A 20,174-nucleotide genomic window follows, 5' to 3' on the forward strand; every position below is an offset into this window, starting at 1 on the left:
AAGCGGCCTGCCATTTCTCCCCTTAAAAGAACAGGGTTTTATAACCTTGAGGCAAGAGGGAGAAACACATTTTACAGCATAAGGTGCACCAAGAGCATTTTTTTTTAAATCTCCAGGTTAAGGTTTTTCAGTATGCAACTTTAAGCCAGTGCTGTGTCCTCTGAGAACTGCGGCATTCAAAAGCATGTTCTGGTTATAAAGAAAAATAGGAGGCCAAGTGTTCAATTTTTTTTATTAGCTTTTTTTTTTCCTGCAAAGTTGAACAAGCTTTTAAAGGATAGCTTGTTGGCTTTAATGCCTCTCCAAAGCCAGGCATCCTCTTATTTCTCTCTGTCTTTCCTTTTGCTCTTTCGCTGTTTGGACAGTTCGCTGAGTTTCTGGTCCAAGCATCTCTGGAGGTGAGCTCTCTTGGCAGGATCCAAGGACTTGTCCTTCACCCCACTCCCAGGATAGAGGATCCCTTCCTTGCTGATTCTCTGCCGGGCATTTGCTTTGGCTTTCTCCCCACATCCATGAACCTGTGGGAAACAAAGGCAGGAGATCAAGATACTCCAGTAGCAAAAAGGATTAGTAAAAGAAAAATGAGAGGTTACACTACTTCATACATCTGCCCTAAACTTTACAAAACTGTATAAAGTAGTTCACTTGTTCATTGACCGTTCTTTTGATTCCAAAAACAAAAACAAAAAATGCAATCAAACCCCCCCAAGAAACTAAAGTGAAATTAATTCATCTTTTCAGGCAGCTTAAGTATTTTCTTTTTAAACTCTACAAGTGGATGGGAAATCTCAATTCCATCTTCTGGGCAACTTGGTTTCTTGGTCTGAAAAAATACAACTGTATCATCATTCTCTAAACTCCAACATTATATATATATATATAGAGAGAGAGAGAGAGACAGATGCTTTTGAAGAGGATTGGAAGAAAATCAACAGCAACACAGCTGTATAAATACAACAACAGATATCTCTAGATGCCAATTTGCCATCAACTTGGCAAAGCCCGATGAGCAGCTAGCAAGTACAAAATGCCACTTATCTAACTGAAGCAGGCAGGCTTCACCCTGGCCAATACCCGGAGAGAAAATTGCTTGAGGAAGCCCAGAAAAAAAAAAAAAAGGTGTGTGTGTGTGGGGGGGGGCCTTATAGGATAGGCCCATTATAGAATTTGGCAAGCTGCACTGGTTGATGTAGGTTTCTGGGGATACTATTGCTTCTGATCTGAGACCCAGCCAGAATGGATATACTTCAGATACCCTCCATGTCTTTCTTGTGGGCCCTTGTTTGTCACAGGGCCTGACCTCTGGAACAGCAACCCCCGCGATTCAAACAGCCCAATTTGGTAAGGCCTTGAAAACCTAGTTGGTTTGTTGGTTAAGAAAATAACTATGCGGGGCTTCAGATGCGTTCTCTGCTGTTTTTACTATTTGTTGTTGTTGTTTGACTCTTTTCATTTTATGTCAGCCACCCAGAATCACGGTTTGCAAGTTGGCCAATATACATTGCATGAATTGAATGAATAAATAAAAGTATGTTTGAAACAAAGTGCCAAGAATAATAATTTATATCTGGGGAAAGATTGAGCACAGTAATTCTTAAAATTATGAGAAAATATGAGCAGAAAATACCTAGAGGGAAAAGTTAAGCACTTTAATAAAATAAAGGTTATAATAAAGACTGAAAATGCTTTGATAGAAGTCTGTTTTATTAGTAGTAAGTGATGATGGAATCAGGCAGAATTTCTGGAAAATAAGATTATATGGTGGATCAACTCAGGTAATTATATTATGTCAGAAAGCTTTATTTTAATTAGCATATCACATCTAGATTTTATCCAGGGCAACAAGAAACTATAAAACACTCTGGTAAAAGATTTGAAGAAAATGCAGAAACTGGGATTGTCCTGGACCAAACCCAGGCATACAACTAAAATGGTCACATTTATTAGTTCTGTCTTAATTGATCAAGCATTTGGGCTGGCCCATATGAATTTTTCCATGACTTAAATTCTAAAAAGATAAAATCTTCCTTTCCCCCTGTCAAATGAGACCTATTCAAATTCAGGGTATGAGACAAAAATTACTAAACTAACAATATGAATGTGTTTTTAAAAAACTAGCTTTTCATTAAGGGTTCTATTCTAATGCTTTTAAAATTACCAATGATATTCTAGTTTTAAAAAAAAGGAATTACTCTTTTGTGGCTACATATTTCAAAAAGCTTTCTTCTTTAAGTCAGACCTGGTCAGTAACACTAAGCTGTAAGCTTAGCTTTAAGATAAAGTTCATATGAGACATAGTAAACATAATTCTTCAGAATCTGGAGAATTATATTTATTTTATAAAAGATACTAAGTCTTCTGTCAACTTACAAAATATATGAAACATATAATATGATCTATACCGAGACTAAAAAATGTTCATACTAAACTGGTTGTAGGACATTGGAGATGACCAGGCTGAGCGTGTGTGTGTGTGTGTGTAAAACACACCCTTAGTCTGGAGTCCCTACGCCCCTGAAAGAGATCTAACTCCAGCCTCCCTTGAGGTCTTATCTGGCGCCAATTTGCGCTGACCATTAATAGATCAGATTCTTGTATATAGGTAGCATGAAACAAACCCGTAATGCTTTTGAAAGCTATCCTGGCTCCTGACGAAAAAATTTATATCTTTTTCTGCATATGAATGTGGGCTTTTTCTAGTCCCTGGAACTATGAGAATAGCCGTGGGAGTATCAGTGAAGAGACAGAAATACTATGTCAGCTATCTCCATGGTGCCAACTGGATTGAGTAATATGAATTCTATTTCATCTTTCAGTTGAATATGTGAGGCAGTTAACAAAACCTTGAAATACCTGCCCACATACCCACCATAAAATGATACTGAAACACCAATTGTTAAAACTAGTAACCTTTAAAACATGAGAAGATGTCTGTGAACTTGGTCCAGCATACATGGAGGGAACCAAATAGGAAAGGCTATTTTACCTGACTCGGTGCCTTGATGTGACTACAGAGGATGAAGGAAAGCAGTGAAAGTACTCCCATGTAGGAAGCTGGTAAGCTATCCATTACTTAGGAGTTGCTGCTGCTATTATTTTAGCTTACAGCAGTGTCTTTCATTTAGTTGCCTATCAACAGAGCACTCAATAAACAGTACATCTTTTAATCCAAACTTCTGCCCATCCAAACATTTAGGATGTTTCTCTGCAGACCAATATTTTTATTCATGAATTGCACAATTCAATTTGTTCTTGACTGAAGCTTGCTTTAAGATTCATAGTTGTTCTAGCATAAATATAGTTAGTCCATAAAAAAAATCACTCTTCTTGGCCTGCTTTTCAGTTTTGGTGACAACCCAAACTTTGCAGACTTTTTTCTGTATATACTTATCTTTTGGATCAAAATGTTCTAGTAACTAGATACAACACTTTTCCCATGAGATTAAAAGAACCTATGATCAATTATTTCAAATAAATCAGGCCCAACTGAAGATATCCGAAAACATTCCTCGTTGTTAATCAGTGTTAATTTATTCCTGTCAGACAGGATTTAAAATGCTGCATTGGTGGAACACATGCATAGACCTGACAGAGTTGTACAAGTAAACATTTCCACAATATACAAGTAAACATTTCCACATTATAGAATACTCATGGCTACCCCTTGAATGGATACAAAGGACATTAAGGTCTACCTCTGAGGAGATAAGACTTCTGGAGCAGGGGTCTCCAACCTTGCCAACTTTAAGACTTGTGGACCTCAACTCCCAGAATTCCTTAGCCAGCTGGCTAAGGAACTCTGGGAGTTGAAGTCCACAAGTCTTAAAGTTGCCAAGATTGGAGACCCCTGTTCCAGAGCATAAGACTCCTTCAAGTATTTGGCTATTGGGAATGAATGTGAATGGGAGTTTAAAATAAAGAAGTGATTTGGGGTAAGGAGAGAATGACTGAGAAGCTTGATGGAAAGGACACAGAAAAATCCCATTATTTCAGCATTCAAAACAGATATTTGCTCCACAAGGTTAAGTGCCTTTTAATGGCCTAGAATGGTTATTCCATTGAAGGATGCACATTCTCTTCATCCAATTCATTTTAAAGAATCAAGAGAAAGGGTAGTAGGTGTACATGTGTATATATAAATTTAAAGAATGAAGGAGAGTGAAAAAGAATGTTGTGCACTTTAACAGGAAATAAAATCATTCTTTATACTAGAAAGAGATAAAAAGATGTTTCAAAAGTACAGATCACCATAAAAAAAATAACTTAACCATTAAAAAAGCAAGAGGAGAACAAAAAAAAACCCCCACACCCACTTCATTTTTAAAACCTAAAGACTACGAGCAAAAACAGCCCTGCAGAGCAACATTTTTCCTCATGATTGCACAGCAGGGGATGCATTTCCAGTCATTGGGAAATTAAACTGGAGGCAACTATAGCTTCAATTTCTTTTGTGAATTATGCCCAGTGTATTTTATTATGCTACATTACTTTCATAAGGTCGAACTCCCATCTTTACCTTTCTAAAGATTTTTTTTCACAAGAATACGTCTGCCTGTATATGCCCATGTATATATTAAATTGCAAGTTAAGATAAATGGGGGAAAGTTACCCTCCAATGGATTTGCCTATATTGAACAGCCTTTATTACGATGAGGTTCCTTGAAAAGTCAACTACATTGAATACTTTAAAAAATGGCATCTCAATTTCACCTGAAAATTACATTTAACTATGAAAACCTGGGTTGGAGAGGCGAGAAAATGGACATGTTTTATCTGCCTGAGAGGAGAGACCAAAGCGTACCTCTGGGATATGGTGGCTGAGACAGAAGCGTCTGTTGCAATGCTGGCAGAGTTGTCCCAGGGTTGTTACGCTGGCTTTGCATTTGGAGAAACCACATGTATTGTCCGCTTGAATTGCTGCAGAGATCATAGAATCAAAATCTTCGTCGGCTGCAATTTCCTTCTTGGATTTTCTGGATGCCTTTCCTAAATAAGTATAAGGGCGTAAAATAATTAGAGAGCAGTAACAAAAGGACTGCACACAAAGACTTTATTATGGACATAAAAAGGCACAGCTGTGTTGATCAAGAGTTTGATGATTTTCCCCAATGTGCTTTTTCTCAGAGGCAACTGGTTTTTCTGGTTTTTCTTTGAAGACGTCGCTTCGCTTCTCATCCAAGAAGCAAAGTGTTTTCAAAGAAAAGCAAGAAAGCCCAGTTGCCTCTTGAAAAAAACATATTTGGGACAACCATGACCTGGATGACTGAGAATCTCCATAGACAGTTTGATTATTTCCACAGCGAGAATCAGCAACATATCAAACAGGCAGGATGCTGGTCCTGTGTGACCAGATGGTCAACAGAAAGCACTAACTTCTACTTCAAAAGGAGTCAGTAAGATAAAGTGGGCAAATAAGAGTCGGCAAAGCATGATAACGGAGTGGCAATAATGAGATTTATTTATCTTTTTGTTTATAGGACTTAACATGGCTGCCTATTTCAGACAATGTCTCAAGGTGGCTCACCGCAATCCATAAAATACGGTTAAAAACAAAGACACTCTTCTTCTACTCAGGTGCCAGACCATCCTCATAGCTCAATCTGAAATAGGCAGTGTCTGGTGCTCTTAGAGGAGACACCCCATTGGCTTGTGGATATGAAGACAAACTGCCTGAGACTAGCTCAGCTGAAGCTGCCCAACTTAATTAGAAACTCTTTTAGAGACCACTTTTAAAGAAGGAAGAGAGATTAAAGTTAGGGCTGCTGACAGTAGAAAACCATACATCTGGAGGGTTGTCATAGTTTGAGAAGGCTGCTCCAGAAAATGTTACTGATTCAAAAATTAGGGGCCAACACTCTTGATTTTAGATCAAAACCAAAGGCACTGCCTGGACACAGGTTTATTCCCATGCCCAAGAAATCCAATTGTCTCTGTATTTTATAGCAGTCTTATCAATGCACCAGAGGAGATTTTCTTCTTCTTTAGAAATCTGGGAGGATGTGAATTTCAGAAGGTATCTATGCACACATTCAATGGTTTCATTTTAGTAAGTGCAAATACTCGGGGGCTTGTGCACACACACCCTCCTAGCAAAGCAAAGGTGTTTTTTTTTCTATTGATACCATTTTTTCCCCATTTGTATTGACAAGCTCATGTTTAGCCTCTATGCGAACATAAAGATCTGAGAAAGATAACTAGAGTATGTTAGAGGATATTCATGTAGTCTGCCTCAGCTTGGTGTCAGCAAAGGATCTGTACTTTGTCTCCTCAAAATGTTCTAAGCAATAACCCAACTGCACAAAGCAAGCCCATGTCTGCCCTAGGTCATCTGTTCTGATAATTTCAGAGATACTGGTTTTGGGGAAAATCCATGTATTTCCAAAAGCCAGGACAAATGTTTGGCTGACATTTTCAAAAGAAGCCTATTTGTGGAAAATGCACTGTGCTTCCTAGATCTGAAACTTGTGGCTGCTCTCAAAAATAGTGGTGTTTTAAAAGTAAGCCTGCTAATTCTAGCAACTCCTTCTGTAAGCACAGTATAAAAACAGGAGGCTTGATATTTAAAGCAGAGAATTCTACTGGCTGCGTTTTGGTTTAAAATTTCCTCAAAGGATACACTACCTTTGTCAGGAGAGAATCTAAATAGGGATTACAAAGAAAAACAGGATAAACAGATTAATTCCCAGCAGATTGAAAAAGAACAAAAGGGGTATCTTTTAAAGTTTTAAAAATGGCTTTCTCACCTCCAGTGTTTTTTTCTTTCTTCCCAATTACTTCCCGAAGATTTACATTAGATTCTCGGCTTTGTTTCACTCTCTCTTCTTTCTTATCTCTCTCTCTTTTCATCCGTTCGGCATGCAATGTTTTTAGATCTGTGGCCCCTGGGCCAGCACCGCTCTCCCTCTCTTCATTGCCTGCATCTATTTCTTTTGGACAGCCCTGAATTAATTCAGCTTGACAAACCACAGTATCTCCCAAAGATAATTCTCTGGGAGAATCTCTCCTATGAATACTTATGTGCCGTGCGCTGCCTTCTCCGGTGCTCAAGTGCTGCAGCCCGTATTCTTCAGCCAACTGATGGACAAGCATTCTATCGTGAGCGTTTAAAGAGGAAGGGAAATCCAGTTGGGCCTCACCACTGTCCAGAAACTCCAATATTTTTGCTTTATATTTACATGAGTTTTCATTCCCTTTGGTTTCTGATGTTGCGACTTTGCCAGTGTTTTCCAGGGAACATTCTGTTAGCCTCTCTCTAGGCCTTGGGGCCGGTCTTCCTTTTGGTTTCCCTCCAAGAGCCTTTGGGACTGGGGCAGTGCTGCATTTAAGTCTCTTTTCCTGGTTATGGGGACCCAGAGAATTCTTGGGAGTGTAGTTTCCGGGTACAATGTCATCCAGGTATTCAAAGGCTGTGCGCACCTCTCCATGGGTGTTCATATACTCCATCAGTCGTTTAAGAAAACTATGGCTGCTAACGGTTCGAGAGTCACAGATTACAGCCACATGACGTCGGGCCCGGGTAATTGCAACATTTATTCTCCTGTCTTCGGCGAGGAATCCCACTTCACCTACACATCATAAAAACAGTAAGTCAGGTTGCAGAGCTTTGCAGACCATGTAAAGTAATGATAATAGAGGCAGTTTTATTGCAAGCATATTTCCTCAGAAGCAAGTTAGACTGAACTCCATGGGATTCAGTGAAGTAGATTGCTTCTTTCTATAATTATCTAAACTATTGCCCAAGAATGGCATTTCTAAAATGGATTGAACATATGAACAGAGCACAGGCACAAATTTATTTATTTACAAACAAACCCAAACACATTTTCAGCACCAAGGACCTGCATAAGCAGATCCCATGAAGATTTCAACAGTCATACTATAACTTAATTATCATGATTGTAAAACTATGAAATCTGAGGTGGGAGTGTCATTGCTGGTGCCTAATTTCAAACTGAATGCTCATAGTGACAGACTTCAAAGTACAAAATATATGTAGCCAAACCTCATAATCACCCAAAACCACACCTAATCGAGTGTATGACAAAGATCAGATGCATTTGACAGTGTTTATGGGCATCATTTTGACAGATTGATAACTTGTCTTGTAGACCAATATGTGGGAATGACCTTATGGACAGAAGGGAAAGCCTCAGCCTGGACAACCATCATGCTACAGGTATCTCAACCCACAGAAGGAAAAGAGGGGTTCGAAGGATCTCAGAAGGCCCTCCCTAGTTTTTTTGATAAGTAAAAGTAAGGGAGAGAAGAAATGCTTCAATTCAAGTTTATTTTCATTTCAGGGGAATACAGTATATCAATCTGCTTGAAATTTGGGCATGGAAGGTCCAATGAACACTGAAGCATTGGGTAGGTTGCAATATTATTTTAATATATGTTTCTGAGAAATCCAGTTTCAACCCATTTTACTTTTAAATAAGGAAAGCAAAATTCAAGAAACAGCCAGGAGCTAGAAAAATAAGAAATTTAAGCATTTGATATGACTTCAGAAAGACGTTCAAGTGTTCATTTTGTTTCACAACTGGGAGGAAAAGTGTATGGATTGTTGATGTTGATTAAATAAGAGTTATAAAATTTGTGTCCATAATAGAACTGCTCTGAGATTGGAGCTGTATCTAACAAGCAGAATTTAACGGGAGGAAGTTTTCTTGAAGTATTGCAAATGCGTTTTGCTCATTTCTAATTATTAACAAGCCTGATAAAGGTCAGAAAAATATTCAGCATAATCTTTAAAAAAAAGCAGCATCCAAGATTGAATAAATAGCTAGAAATGACAAAGCCTTTTATAGAAGTTATTTCTGATCTCCAGGTTTTTTTAGACTTTATAATAACAGATAGCAAATGCCAAGATGAGTCAACTACATAACCGATGGGGTTGAGTCTCATATAAGGAGCTAGGCAGAAGACAAATGGAAAAATAAACATTAAAGGGCACATTAAAATACGTGAGTCACCAATTTGTGCTTGAGAAGCCTAACCTGGGAAGTAATTACCAAGTGTCAAAATCATATCAGAAGACATAATACACAGACAACAATGAACCACAATTTGCTTATCTATTTTAATCCATAAATGGGAGGGCGGGGGGATTTTTCTCTCCAGCAACCATATGAAGGAGAGAAGAAATCCCTCTCCACATCATGCTCCACTGTTATAATGGGAAAGAAGAAAAATATTTACAGACTTTAGAAACAGATTTTTACTTACATTCACAGACATCTCAATAGTTATGATTCACGTGTGCTTCAAGATAGACATTTTAAACTGAACAACAGTCACCATCATTACCAAAAAGATTGACTCAATTATTTTATCATTTTAATTACTAAAAAGATTGACTCAATTATTTTATCATTTTTTTACTATTCCCCATTCTGGTCTCTTTTTAAAAAGAATTATATAGGAAATCATAATGTTCTTTTTAATTCCATAGTCAGAATCATGAATCAATCACTACCGTAGCAACATGCAGAAGCATCAGTGCTTCTTGGAAATTCCTTCTTGGAAATTCCTTGCTTTCATTCTGCATGGCTCTAAATTATGACCGATTTACCTTTTCGATTGGATCTTACAAAAGAAAAAACAACTGCCTCCTTTTCTCTTCCTTGGAAGCCATCTACTGATTTAATCTCCAGTTGTGGATACTTCTGATACAGATGTTTTCTTAGCATGTCGACCTGAAAAACAAAGCACTTATTGCCACAGGAAATGAATGCCATCTTACTGAAAAAAGTCCTCTGCTTCCAAAAGAAATTAAGCATCTTCTGTCTGAGCAGGTAGACTGCTCCCTAGAAAAAGGAACAAAAAGCTATATTTGATGTTCATTCTACTAATTCTGAACTGGTGAAGTAGGACCTACAGCCTGGAGGGAGGAATGGGGATCTTCCTAAGTTACTGTAGACCAGAAGATGCTGGAAGCAGTTGCTAGGTCTACACCAAACAGCACACAGAGCGCGTTAAGTCCACAGAGGTCAAGAAAATAGAATAAAGTTCTGTCTCTACCTCACTGAATTTATCATTGAGTGTAATTTAGGTCCCTGAAGATTCAAATCAGTTTCATTTTCTTTTGTACTTAGTGTGTGGGGTCACTGATGCTCTCTGAACTGGGTGGTTTTCTTTCAGACATTTCATTACCAAACTAGATAACATCATCAATGCTAGCATATTTCCTTCTATTGTTTTGTACTTAGTTTTCAATTTTTATTCAATATGACATGTTTCTTAGTATACGGCAGTGGATGCACTGACCTGAAGATTGTAAGGAGCAATGACAGCTACATCTTTGGCTTTCACACCAGCTTCCATCAAAGCTTCTATATGCAAACTGGTAAGCTGCACCTCACCTAGGAACAGGGAACAAGCAACTTTAATGTTGAAGAAGCAGGCAGGCAGGTTCAATTAGAAAACCAAACCAACCTTTAAACTTCACTTCACATTCTAAATAAAAGAAAAACCAGCACAGTGTGTATAATCATCTAGAATATAAGCACAGATTTATTTGCTAAGAATTAAAAGATTGTAGGAAGCTGTTAGGTATAACATTGATACCAAATATGGTTTGGGTGAATAAATATATAAAACTTAGATATCATGGTTTAAGTGCTTATCACTTTAAGCACAATGCAGCAGGCAATTAGCCGATTAAGGGTGCGGTTAGAAGTTACAATATAAGGAAGCATTAGAAGCTGGAAAGTTGGCTGGCTGTTACTGTCTGTAACTGTTACTGTGTGCTGCTGCGACTAACTGTGATTACTGACTGTGAGTGCCTGTGACTGAACTGTTATTGTTTGCTACTGTTTGCTGATTTACTGCGTAATTCTACTGAATATCCAGCGTTTGTTTCTCTGGAGAGTGAAACCGGAGGAGGAGAAGATATCTTTATCGGCTGATAAAGATATTGCAAGGACTCTTGACTTGGACTATACTAGTGAGTCTTACTGGATGGAAATACTGTGAATGACTTAATGGACTGAATGACAATGCTTAAAGTCTAACTGGATTAAAAACTATTTAAACTACAAACAGTGTTTGTGTTCAGTGTGTGTATACTCTGGGGCCCTTCCGCTCTCGTTTGGCTGCCTGGCTTGACTACTGCTGCAATACTCTTCTAGGGGTTAATCCTCAAACCCTAACATTGGTTATGGGCCCAGCAGCATAGTCTAACTAACCAGGCTATAGCAGAGAGAGTTGGTGTGAGTTGCACATTACTGTAAAAACAAACTGTTTTAATTAGTTTAAAATAGTCAAAATATCTGAAGAGCAATGGCACAAGTAAATTTGTCACAACTGTCCATGATATCCAGGCTGGATGGAACAAACTATGTTTCATGGTCAATGAAATGTAGTTTACTTCTACGTAAAGAAGGTTTGTGGGACATTATAGCAAACCCACCAGATGTGAGTAGCTGGGATCCTGCTAATGATGATGATAACGAAAAGTTACAAGACTTTAAACTGAAGAATGAGCAGGCTTTATGCATCATAGGACTGACTCTCTGTGATCAGCAGCTTGTCCATATTCGTGGAGAAGAAAATGCTGCAAACTGCTGGGAGAACCTCAGGAAGATTTATGTTCGGGACAGTGTAGGAGCACATATAAATCTTACACGGAAGCTTTTTCGAACGCATCTTCAGAGGAATGGAGATATGTTAGTTCATTTAAACTGTATGAAGAGCATTTTTCAAGATTTGCAAGAAAAAGAGCTTATATTTAATGAACTGCAACAAGTCTACATAATATTATCTTCATTAGATCAAAGCTATGATGACTATGTGACTTCGTTGGAAGTATTGCCAAAAGAAAGCCTCTCATTAACCGAGATTACAGGCAGGCTACTAGAAGAAGCCAGAAGAAGGCGTGAGCGTGACGAGCTGAGAGAAGATAAGAAAGAAGAGAAATTATCTTCAAAGCTTGAAAGAAACCAGCAAAGCAAAGTAAAACAGCACCTGGAAGAAGAGAATTTATCTTCAACGGCATACACAATTAAAAAGTGTTTTAATTGTGGAGGCAGAGGACATTTGGCAAGATTCTGCAAAAAGAGAAAAAGCCAGAATGTAAAAAAGCCAAAGAAAGCATTTGAACTAGCCACGATTAACAACTCTGATGTGAAGAATAATTTATGGGTGGTTGACAGTGGCGCATCCCACTGCATCACAAGAGATAAGACAAAATTTATAAAAATGTCTACAAGTTCTCAACATATATCTCTTGCCAATGGCTGGAACCTGAAAGCGAAAGGTCAAGGTTTTGCACGTTGTCCGTACATAAACCAGGATATAAAAATGTTGTATGTACCGCAACTAAAGTTTAATTTGCTTTCAGTAAGGGTATTAGATAAATTAGGTTATGTAATTACTTTTAAAGATAATAATTGCATAATTGAAAAAGATAACAAAAGGGTAACTGCAGCTTTAAATGGAACATTATATGTCTTAGATAATAGTAAGAAAGGGGAGGCACAAACTGTATTTAATAATATAAAGCCTCATGATGAATGTATCCATTTATTGCATAGGCGTTTGGGGCATGTAAATTTTAAAATGCTAAAACGTACAGTTGAGTTATCTGAAGGAATAAGGTTAAAACCTTGTGATAAATATTTGCGTTGTAATGTTTGCTGTGAAGATAAGAGCAAGGTATTGCCTGCAAATAGGCTAAATGGTTTCAAAACAAAAGAACCTTTAGAAGTAGTATTTGCAGACATAATAGGTCCAAAGAAACCCAGTATGGGGGTGCTAGATATATACTGAGCATTATGGACCATTATTCTAGATATGGGTTTTGCTATTTAATGAAAAGCAAAACTGAAACATATCAACATTTTTTCAATTGGCTTAGGTTTGCTGAAAGAAAGTCTAAACGTCAACTGATAACCCTGGTGACAGATAATGGCACGGAATTTATTAATAACAAATTCCAGAACAGACTTAAGGTAGCTGGAATAGAGCATAAGAAGTCTGCTCCATACAGGCCAGAACATAACGCTTTTATTGAAAGAAGAGGCCAAACAATACAGGCAATGGTTAGAACAATGTTAAATGATTCTGGGTTACCTGATTCTTTGTGGGGGAGGCTACAATGTGTGCTAATAACATATTGAACAATGTTGTTAATACAACAACAGGTGAAATTCCATTCACCAGATGGCATGGCAGGAAACCTGATCTAAGTTACCTGCACACATTTGGTGCACCAGCATGGGTGCATATTCCTGCACAACTCAGAAAAAAAGGGCAACATAGAGCTAAAAGATTTTTCTTCGTTGGTTATCAGGCAAACCATAGGGCATATAGATTTTGGGAGAAAGGCACATCTAAAGTGTTATGTAGTGCTAGTGCCCAATTTCTAGAACATGAAGGATGGGAGAAATTAGAACAGGATGCCAATAAAGATGTAATTATTGAATCCTATAGAAATCCCATTAGTTATCCCTGTAATTTTAAAAATAAAGTAAAGAGACAAATACAGGATGAAATAGTGCCCATAAAGGAAGAAACAGATTCAATAGCTGAACAGGATGAGGAAGATGAACAGGTAGTAGTTCAAGAAAGTCCTCCTGTAAGCCCTGTAATTCCCAGAAGAACTACACGTGTATCTAGACCGCCTGATAGGTACCAGGCTAACACAGTGTGCCAGAATAATCAAGTTCCTAATTCTGTTGAAGAAATTAAAAAGTATCCTAATAAGGAAAAAGAAAAATGGTATGCAGCAATGAATAAGGAACTGAATTCATTAAGAGATATGAAGGTGTATGAGAATGCCAAATTACCTGTAGGAAAGAAATCCATTGGCTGCAAATGGATTTTTAAGGTAAAAATAGATAAGGATGGTAATTTAATCCATAAGGCAAGGTTAGTAGCCCAAGGTTTTAGGCAGAATGCTAATGACTACGATGAGGTGTTTGCACCTAGTCTTAAGGCAGCAACCTTGAGGGCAGCTTTAGTGTGGGCAGCTAGTAAAAACTATATAGTTAACCATTTAGATGTGAAACTGCTTACTTGCACGCCCCATTAAAACATATTATTTATATGAAAAAACCTGTTGGTATTAAAAGTGAAAATAAGGATAATAATGATTGTTGGTTGTTAAAGAAAAGTCTCTATGGTCTTAAACAATCAGGCTATGAATGGAACCAGTATATTGTAAAGGAACTAGACAATATAGGATTTAAAGCTGGTTTAGCCGATCCATGTCTGTTTAAGAGGGAGACAAATGGGAAAGTATCATTATTATTACTATTCACAGATGATATTGCATTGATAACTGAAACTAATGATGAAGCAAATAAAATAATATCATCATTAGGAAAGAGAATAAAGATCAAGCAATTAGGGGAGATAAAGAAGTATCTCGGTTTGAATATAAAGAAAACACGGAAAGGTTTTAAGATATCTCAGGAAGATAAGATAAGCAAATTGCTAAAAGATTACAAGATGGAGCTTTGTAAGCCGGCTAAGACTCCAATGAGTCAGGAGTTTAGCAACACTGATGTACAAAGCCCTGAGTTTGATAAGGTGATTTATCAATCTTTAATTGGTAGTTTGAGTTATATTAGTAATTGGTCTAGACCAGATATATCGTACTGCGTGAATCAGTTGGCTAGATTCAATTCTGCACCATGTATAAGACACTGGAATGCAGCTAAGAGGATATTAAGATATCTTAAAAAGACAATGAATTATTCATTGTATTTAGAACCAAAGGGTGATTTAATTTTGAGTGCTTATGCAGATGCTAGCTTTGCATCAGAAAGAGACACTAGAAAGTCGACTTCAGGAACAGCCATAATGCTGGGTAAGACATTAATAGGCTGGAAGTCAATAAGACAACAGCATATAAGTTTGTCTACTATGGAGGCAGAATTCTCCTGTTTATCATTGTTATGTACAGAATTAATAATGTATAAACAAATGTTAATTGATATAGGTATAACTGTAGATTATCCTATAATTATACATGAAGATTGACTCAATTCAAATGGCCACAAATATTGGAGTAAAAACAAGGAGCAAGCATACAGATTTTTCACCTAAAAGGGGAGTATGTTATTCCCAAATATGGTTTGGGTGAATATCTGGTTTAAGTATTCTGGTCTCTTTTTAAAAAGAATTATATAGGAAATCATAATGTTCTTTTTAATTCCATAGTCAGAATCATGAATCAATCACTACCGTAGCAACATGCAGAAGCATCAGTGCTTCTTGGAAATTCCTTCTTGGAAATTCCTTGCTTTCATTCTGCATGGCTCTAAATTATGACCGATTTACCTTTTCGATTGGATCTTACAAAAGAAAAAACAACTGCCTCCTTTTCTCTTCCTTGGAAGCCATCTACTGATTTAATCTCCAGTTGTGGATACTTCTGATACAGATGTTTTCTTAGCATGTCGACCTGAAAACAAAGCACTTATTGCCACAGGAAATGAATGCCATCTTACTGAAAAAGTCCTCTGCTTCCAAAAGAAATTAAGCATCTTCTGTCTGAGCAGGTAGACTGCTCCCTAGAAAAAGGAACAAAAGCTATATTTGATGTTCATTCTACTAATTGAACTGAACTGGTGAAGTAGGACCTACAGCCTGGAGGGAGGAATGGGGATCTTCCTATGTTACTGTAGACCAGAAGATGCTGGAAGCAGTTGCTAGGTCTACACCAAACAGCACACAGAGCGTGTTAAGTCCACAGAGGTCAAGAAAATAGAATAAAGTTCTGTCTCTACTTCACTGAATTTATCATTGAGTGTAATTTAGGTCCCTGAAGATTCAAATCAGTTTCATTTTCTTTTGTACTTAGTGTGTGGGGTCACTGATGCTCTCTGAACTGGGTGGTTTTCTTTCAGACATTTCATTACCAAACTAGATAACATCATCAATGCTAGCATATTTCCTTCTATTGTTTTGTACTTAGTTCTCAATTTTATTCAATATGACATGTTTCTTAGTATACGGCAGTGGATGCACTGACCTGAAGATTGTAAGGAGCAATGACAGCTACATCTTTGGCTTTCACACCAGCTTCCATCAAAGCTTCTATATGCAAACTGGTAAGCTGCACCTCACCTAGGAACAGGGAACAAGCAACTTTAATGTTGAAGAAGCAGGCAGGCAGGTTCAATTAGAAAACCAAACCAACCTTTAAACTTCACTTCACATTCTAAATAAAAGAAAAACCAGCACAGTGTGTATAATCATCTAGAATATAAGCACAGATTTATTTGCTAAGAATTAAAAGATTGTAGGAAGCCAAAAGAAAATAAAGTTTTTTTTCATTATGTGGCTTCTCCACTGCTTAAGAACTGCCATTTTCCTTACACAGCAGCTATGCCATAAGGTCACCTTGCTAAAGATTAATGTTCTTGATTTAGAGATGATGATCTGTGGTTGGGCATATGGCAAACCAAGAAACATTCTTTTGTTCCATTTATTCATTCACCAGGCTCTTGCTGGTTATCACATGAGAGAAGAGCTGTCCACAATTGTTTGTTCCTTGGTACATTTAGCAAGGGTGTATGTACACGCTAAAACATAAAATGATCCTCACTCACATGTGTCATATACTGTACACTGTAAACAAGATAACATTTTTAAAAGCTACTTTATTTATTTGCAGTGTTTATAAACTGCCCCAGTTTACATGACTCTGGGAAGTGCACCTTAACAAACTAATAGCGAATGAGTATTTCCTACCTAGAAAACCAAACTGAAATTATAGTAAGGAAACATCATAAAGGCAAATAAAATAGATATGTGCCAGAAACTCCAGAGTGCAAAGGCCTGCTAATGTAAAATCATTCTGATAGGCTTTCTGAAACCCAAGGAGGGCAAGGTTCCATAAAGCAAGGTCTACTATTTACTAAGAAAGTCTTACTCAAAGTTTGAGCATTGGACATATCCTCCTTCTAAGCATGAAACAAATCACATAGCCATATTGTTGTTTTGAAAAAGGTCACTAAAAATTATTCAGAAACATGGATTCTAAGACTTATGCCTTTTAAATGATATTTCCCAAATTCTCTTTAGTTCTTGATGCACCTTTAACCATTCTTATTAACTGCAGAGGTTTGTGCCTTGGTTTGCTCAAAACTGGCCAAAGTGTTATGTGTGCCAAAAGAGTTAAAAGTGAAAGCTCTTTCAATTCTGCTGTGCCACAAACAGAATGGATATGAAGCCAGTTCAATATTCCTGGCTGAGAGTTGATATCTTTCCTGTTGCTTCAGAGCCAATTGTGCCGTATCTAGAAAGATATTTAAACTTCAGCTGCAAGATGTGACAAGCATTGCTGGTACCTGTCCATACAATTTGCCCAGCTGTTACCAAGATGTAAGTTGTCTTGCTAGAGACCAGTAGATTGGTCTGGGCTTTTCACCTGGCCATGGGAGCCTCTACTCCTACCTATTATTTAGAACAGAGGTCTCCAAACTTGGCAACTTTAAGACTTGTGAACTTCAACTCCCAGAATGCCTCAGCCAGTACTGAAGTCCACAAGTCTTATAGTTGCCAAGTTTGGAGACCCCTGATTCAGAATGTCATCACAACTATGTATTTGAGCTTTGTATTTGAGGGTAGGGGTAAGAAAACTGTGCTCACCCAGGTGGTTATTTTTTAATTATTTCATGTGGTGATCCAGAAGGTAACAGACAACAACTCCCACCATCCCCCAACCCTATTAAACCAAAATGGAATTTAACAGTATATGGAGAATTTAAAATTCTCCACCACCCCCTTCCCAGTTCTTTCATATAATAAGATTGATACATGGGGTTTTTTCTTCCCCATCACTAGCTATTTTTCCTCTAGTTAAAAGAACAATAAACACTTTCCCATATTGTTCATGTTTATTATTCAGTTTCATGATTCTAAAAAAGATCTGATCCCTTTTGTGTTTTAAACAGGCAAGAAATCAATATGTTATAAAGATTCTCCTAGCAGATTAATCCATTCTGCAGAATTGCTCAAAAACGTGACATTATTTTAAACTTATATAAGCAGCCTTATTCAAGGTCAGAGAATCAAATGTTCCTGCATATAAAAAAGTATCCTTGAATGTATCTAATGAGACAGATATGGACTACATTACTATAACTTTTCAGAACTTTTCTGTTTAAAAAGTGGCAAAACTGCAGACCATTTGACATTCACTTATGCATCAATGCTCACATGAGACTATTTAGCGTGCAACCCTATGTACATATGGTAAAAAGTAGATGCCAGGAAAAACAGTGGGCAGTGGCAAAAAACAGGAAAAAAAAATAGATGCCAGAAAAACAGTGGCATGTCAGAACAAACATGAGTATGAACAGCTTCTAAAATGCATACTGTTTGTTACTCAGTTTTGGCATGCATTCTTTATTCTCATAAAATTTCCAAGCTATAACCCACCACAATTTATTTCCACCTACAACCTACGAGCATGGTTTCTACCAGTTTGGTAGCCTTTTGTTCCACCAAGACTAGGTTTCATTCACTTAATTCATGGGAATGCGTAGGAAAGTTCTCTTTCTGAGCTATTAAAGCAACTCCTTTTTACAGGTCTCATGCCAGTTTTGCAAGCTGCTTCAATCCTGTGTGCATGTACAGTCATTTCATTGCAATATTGATTTCTAATTTTTCAGGCTAACCGGAAGCCCAATTTAAAATTCTGTAATTCTTAACTATAGGGTAGAACGTTCAAACCTATGAAATAAAATTATATTTAGGATTTTGCTCCTTGTAGTCACAACTGCTTCCTGTCTCTTTCTTGCTCTACTGTATGTTTTATATCGACTCATTAGTTATACTATAGTACAATGTGATATAGTTTTTGGTATGTCAAAATTTATTTATTTCATAGTTAACTATGAAATTAACTATAACTATTTCATAGTTATCCCTACCCCATCTAGAAACAAAACTCTAAAAACAGCTTTGGAAGCCATGGCTAATTTAAACAGGCTATTGATCTGCTTCAAGGATATGTAATTCAAGCATGACATGCAAGAAATTTCCAGACATATTGAACAATTTCCACAAGAGTTGTACCTGTGATCGTGGGTATAATATTAGTCAATAACTCAAATGTTACCATACTTTTCTGGTACAAAGAAACTTTTTTACCTAGTATCAGCTACACAGGTAATATAAATTGAAGGGGCAGGGTTTTTTGGGGGATGGGGTGGGGTGGAAAGATGCTACTCAGGAAACAAAAATCATGAAGCAGAGTAAATGATGGTACCTGGGTTTCCTCTAGATTGTTCTTCTTCCACTTCAAGTTCAAATAAGCCACAACCAGCTGTATCTATAAGCAACAATGGGATACTAGTGTCTTCTGTGGGGGCCACTCCTGGCAAGTCTCTGTTAAATTATTAAAAAGAATGACACAAATCACTTTTGCAAAAAGCTGTAAGCTTATTTTATTCTCTCTCTGCAACTATGAGATCTTAGAACTTATTCTTAGTTATTATGTGGAAACAAAAAATACATACGGCCTGATGGGAACACAAATTAGCACATATGGTGCTCCTGTTTAACAGTAGCATTGCTTCTACACATATATCAAGCAAATTACAGAACAGGGCAGTTAAAATTTGTTTTCAATGAAAGCAAAGAATACAATTATAGATGAAAGCTTTCACAGAACACAACTACTTCCTTTGCTCAGAGACAAAAGAAGTGTGCCTTGATTTATTGCTGGAGACAGTAATGTGACAGCTGTGATATTAGGAAAAGATACACTCTGTGGGTCTAATAACCGTAAAAAGATGTTGTTTGTACTTAGAAGAGCCATATTAATCATCAACATTACAGAACTACAGTTGTTCCTTATATATCTAATCTCTGAGCAAACCCATGAAAATAATTTTTAAGGGATTCAAGGATGGATAGGATTTGAAGTATGATTCAATTTTTAAAACCTTGGTCACATACAGAAGCTATTGATAAGAAAGGACTCAGAACGTAAGATCATAATGACACATGATCAGATATAATTGAGGGGGATGCAAAGGAAAATACAAAGATGTAAAAGGGAGGTTTACCTTCTCTCCCATCAATGACTCCAGGGGACCCGATTCCCATTAAACCTGCAAGTTAGGTAGTCCAGCTCCTTCTGGCACCATTATCTTTCCCTTGACATTAAGTTTTGTTTGTCAAATGTCAAAGCAATTTATACTTGCAAGTGTATT

General features: G+C 37.3%; 1 protein-coding gene across 1 annotated transcript in view; it reads right to left on the reverse strand.

Moving 5' to 3' along the window:
* Positions 1–216: 216 nt before the first annotated feature.
* The window catches only part of IGHMBP2 (immunoglobulin mu DNA binding protein 2), a 65,545-nt gene continuing 45,587 nt past the window's right edge, over positions 217–20,174 (reverse strand). The window contains exons 10-15 of the mRNA XM_087950708.1: positions 19,226–19,344; positions 15,980–16,074; positions 15,286–15,409; positions 6,744–7,565; positions 4,802–4,986; positions 217–518 (exon numbers count right to left, since the gene is read on the reverse strand). Coding sequence (XP_087806834.1) covers positions 321–518; positions 4,802–4,986; positions 6,744–7,565; positions 15,286–15,409; positions 15,980–16,074; positions 19,226–19,344 — 1,543 coding nt within the window. The 3' untranslated portion in view covers positions 217–320. The remainder of the gene's footprint in view (positions 519–4,801; positions 4,987–6,743; positions 7,566–15,285; positions 15,410–15,979; positions 16,075–19,225; positions 19,345–20,174) is intronic.

Source organism: Notechis scutatus, chromosome 1, assembly GCF_049901735.1.
Source record: "Notechis scutatus isolate UNSWTSFEM ecotype Mainland chromosome 1, rNotScu1.2, whole genome shotgun sequence".
NCBI classification, from domain to species: domain Eukaryota; kingdom Metazoa; phylum Chordata; class Lepidosauria; order Squamata; family Elapidae; genus Notechis; species Notechis scutatus.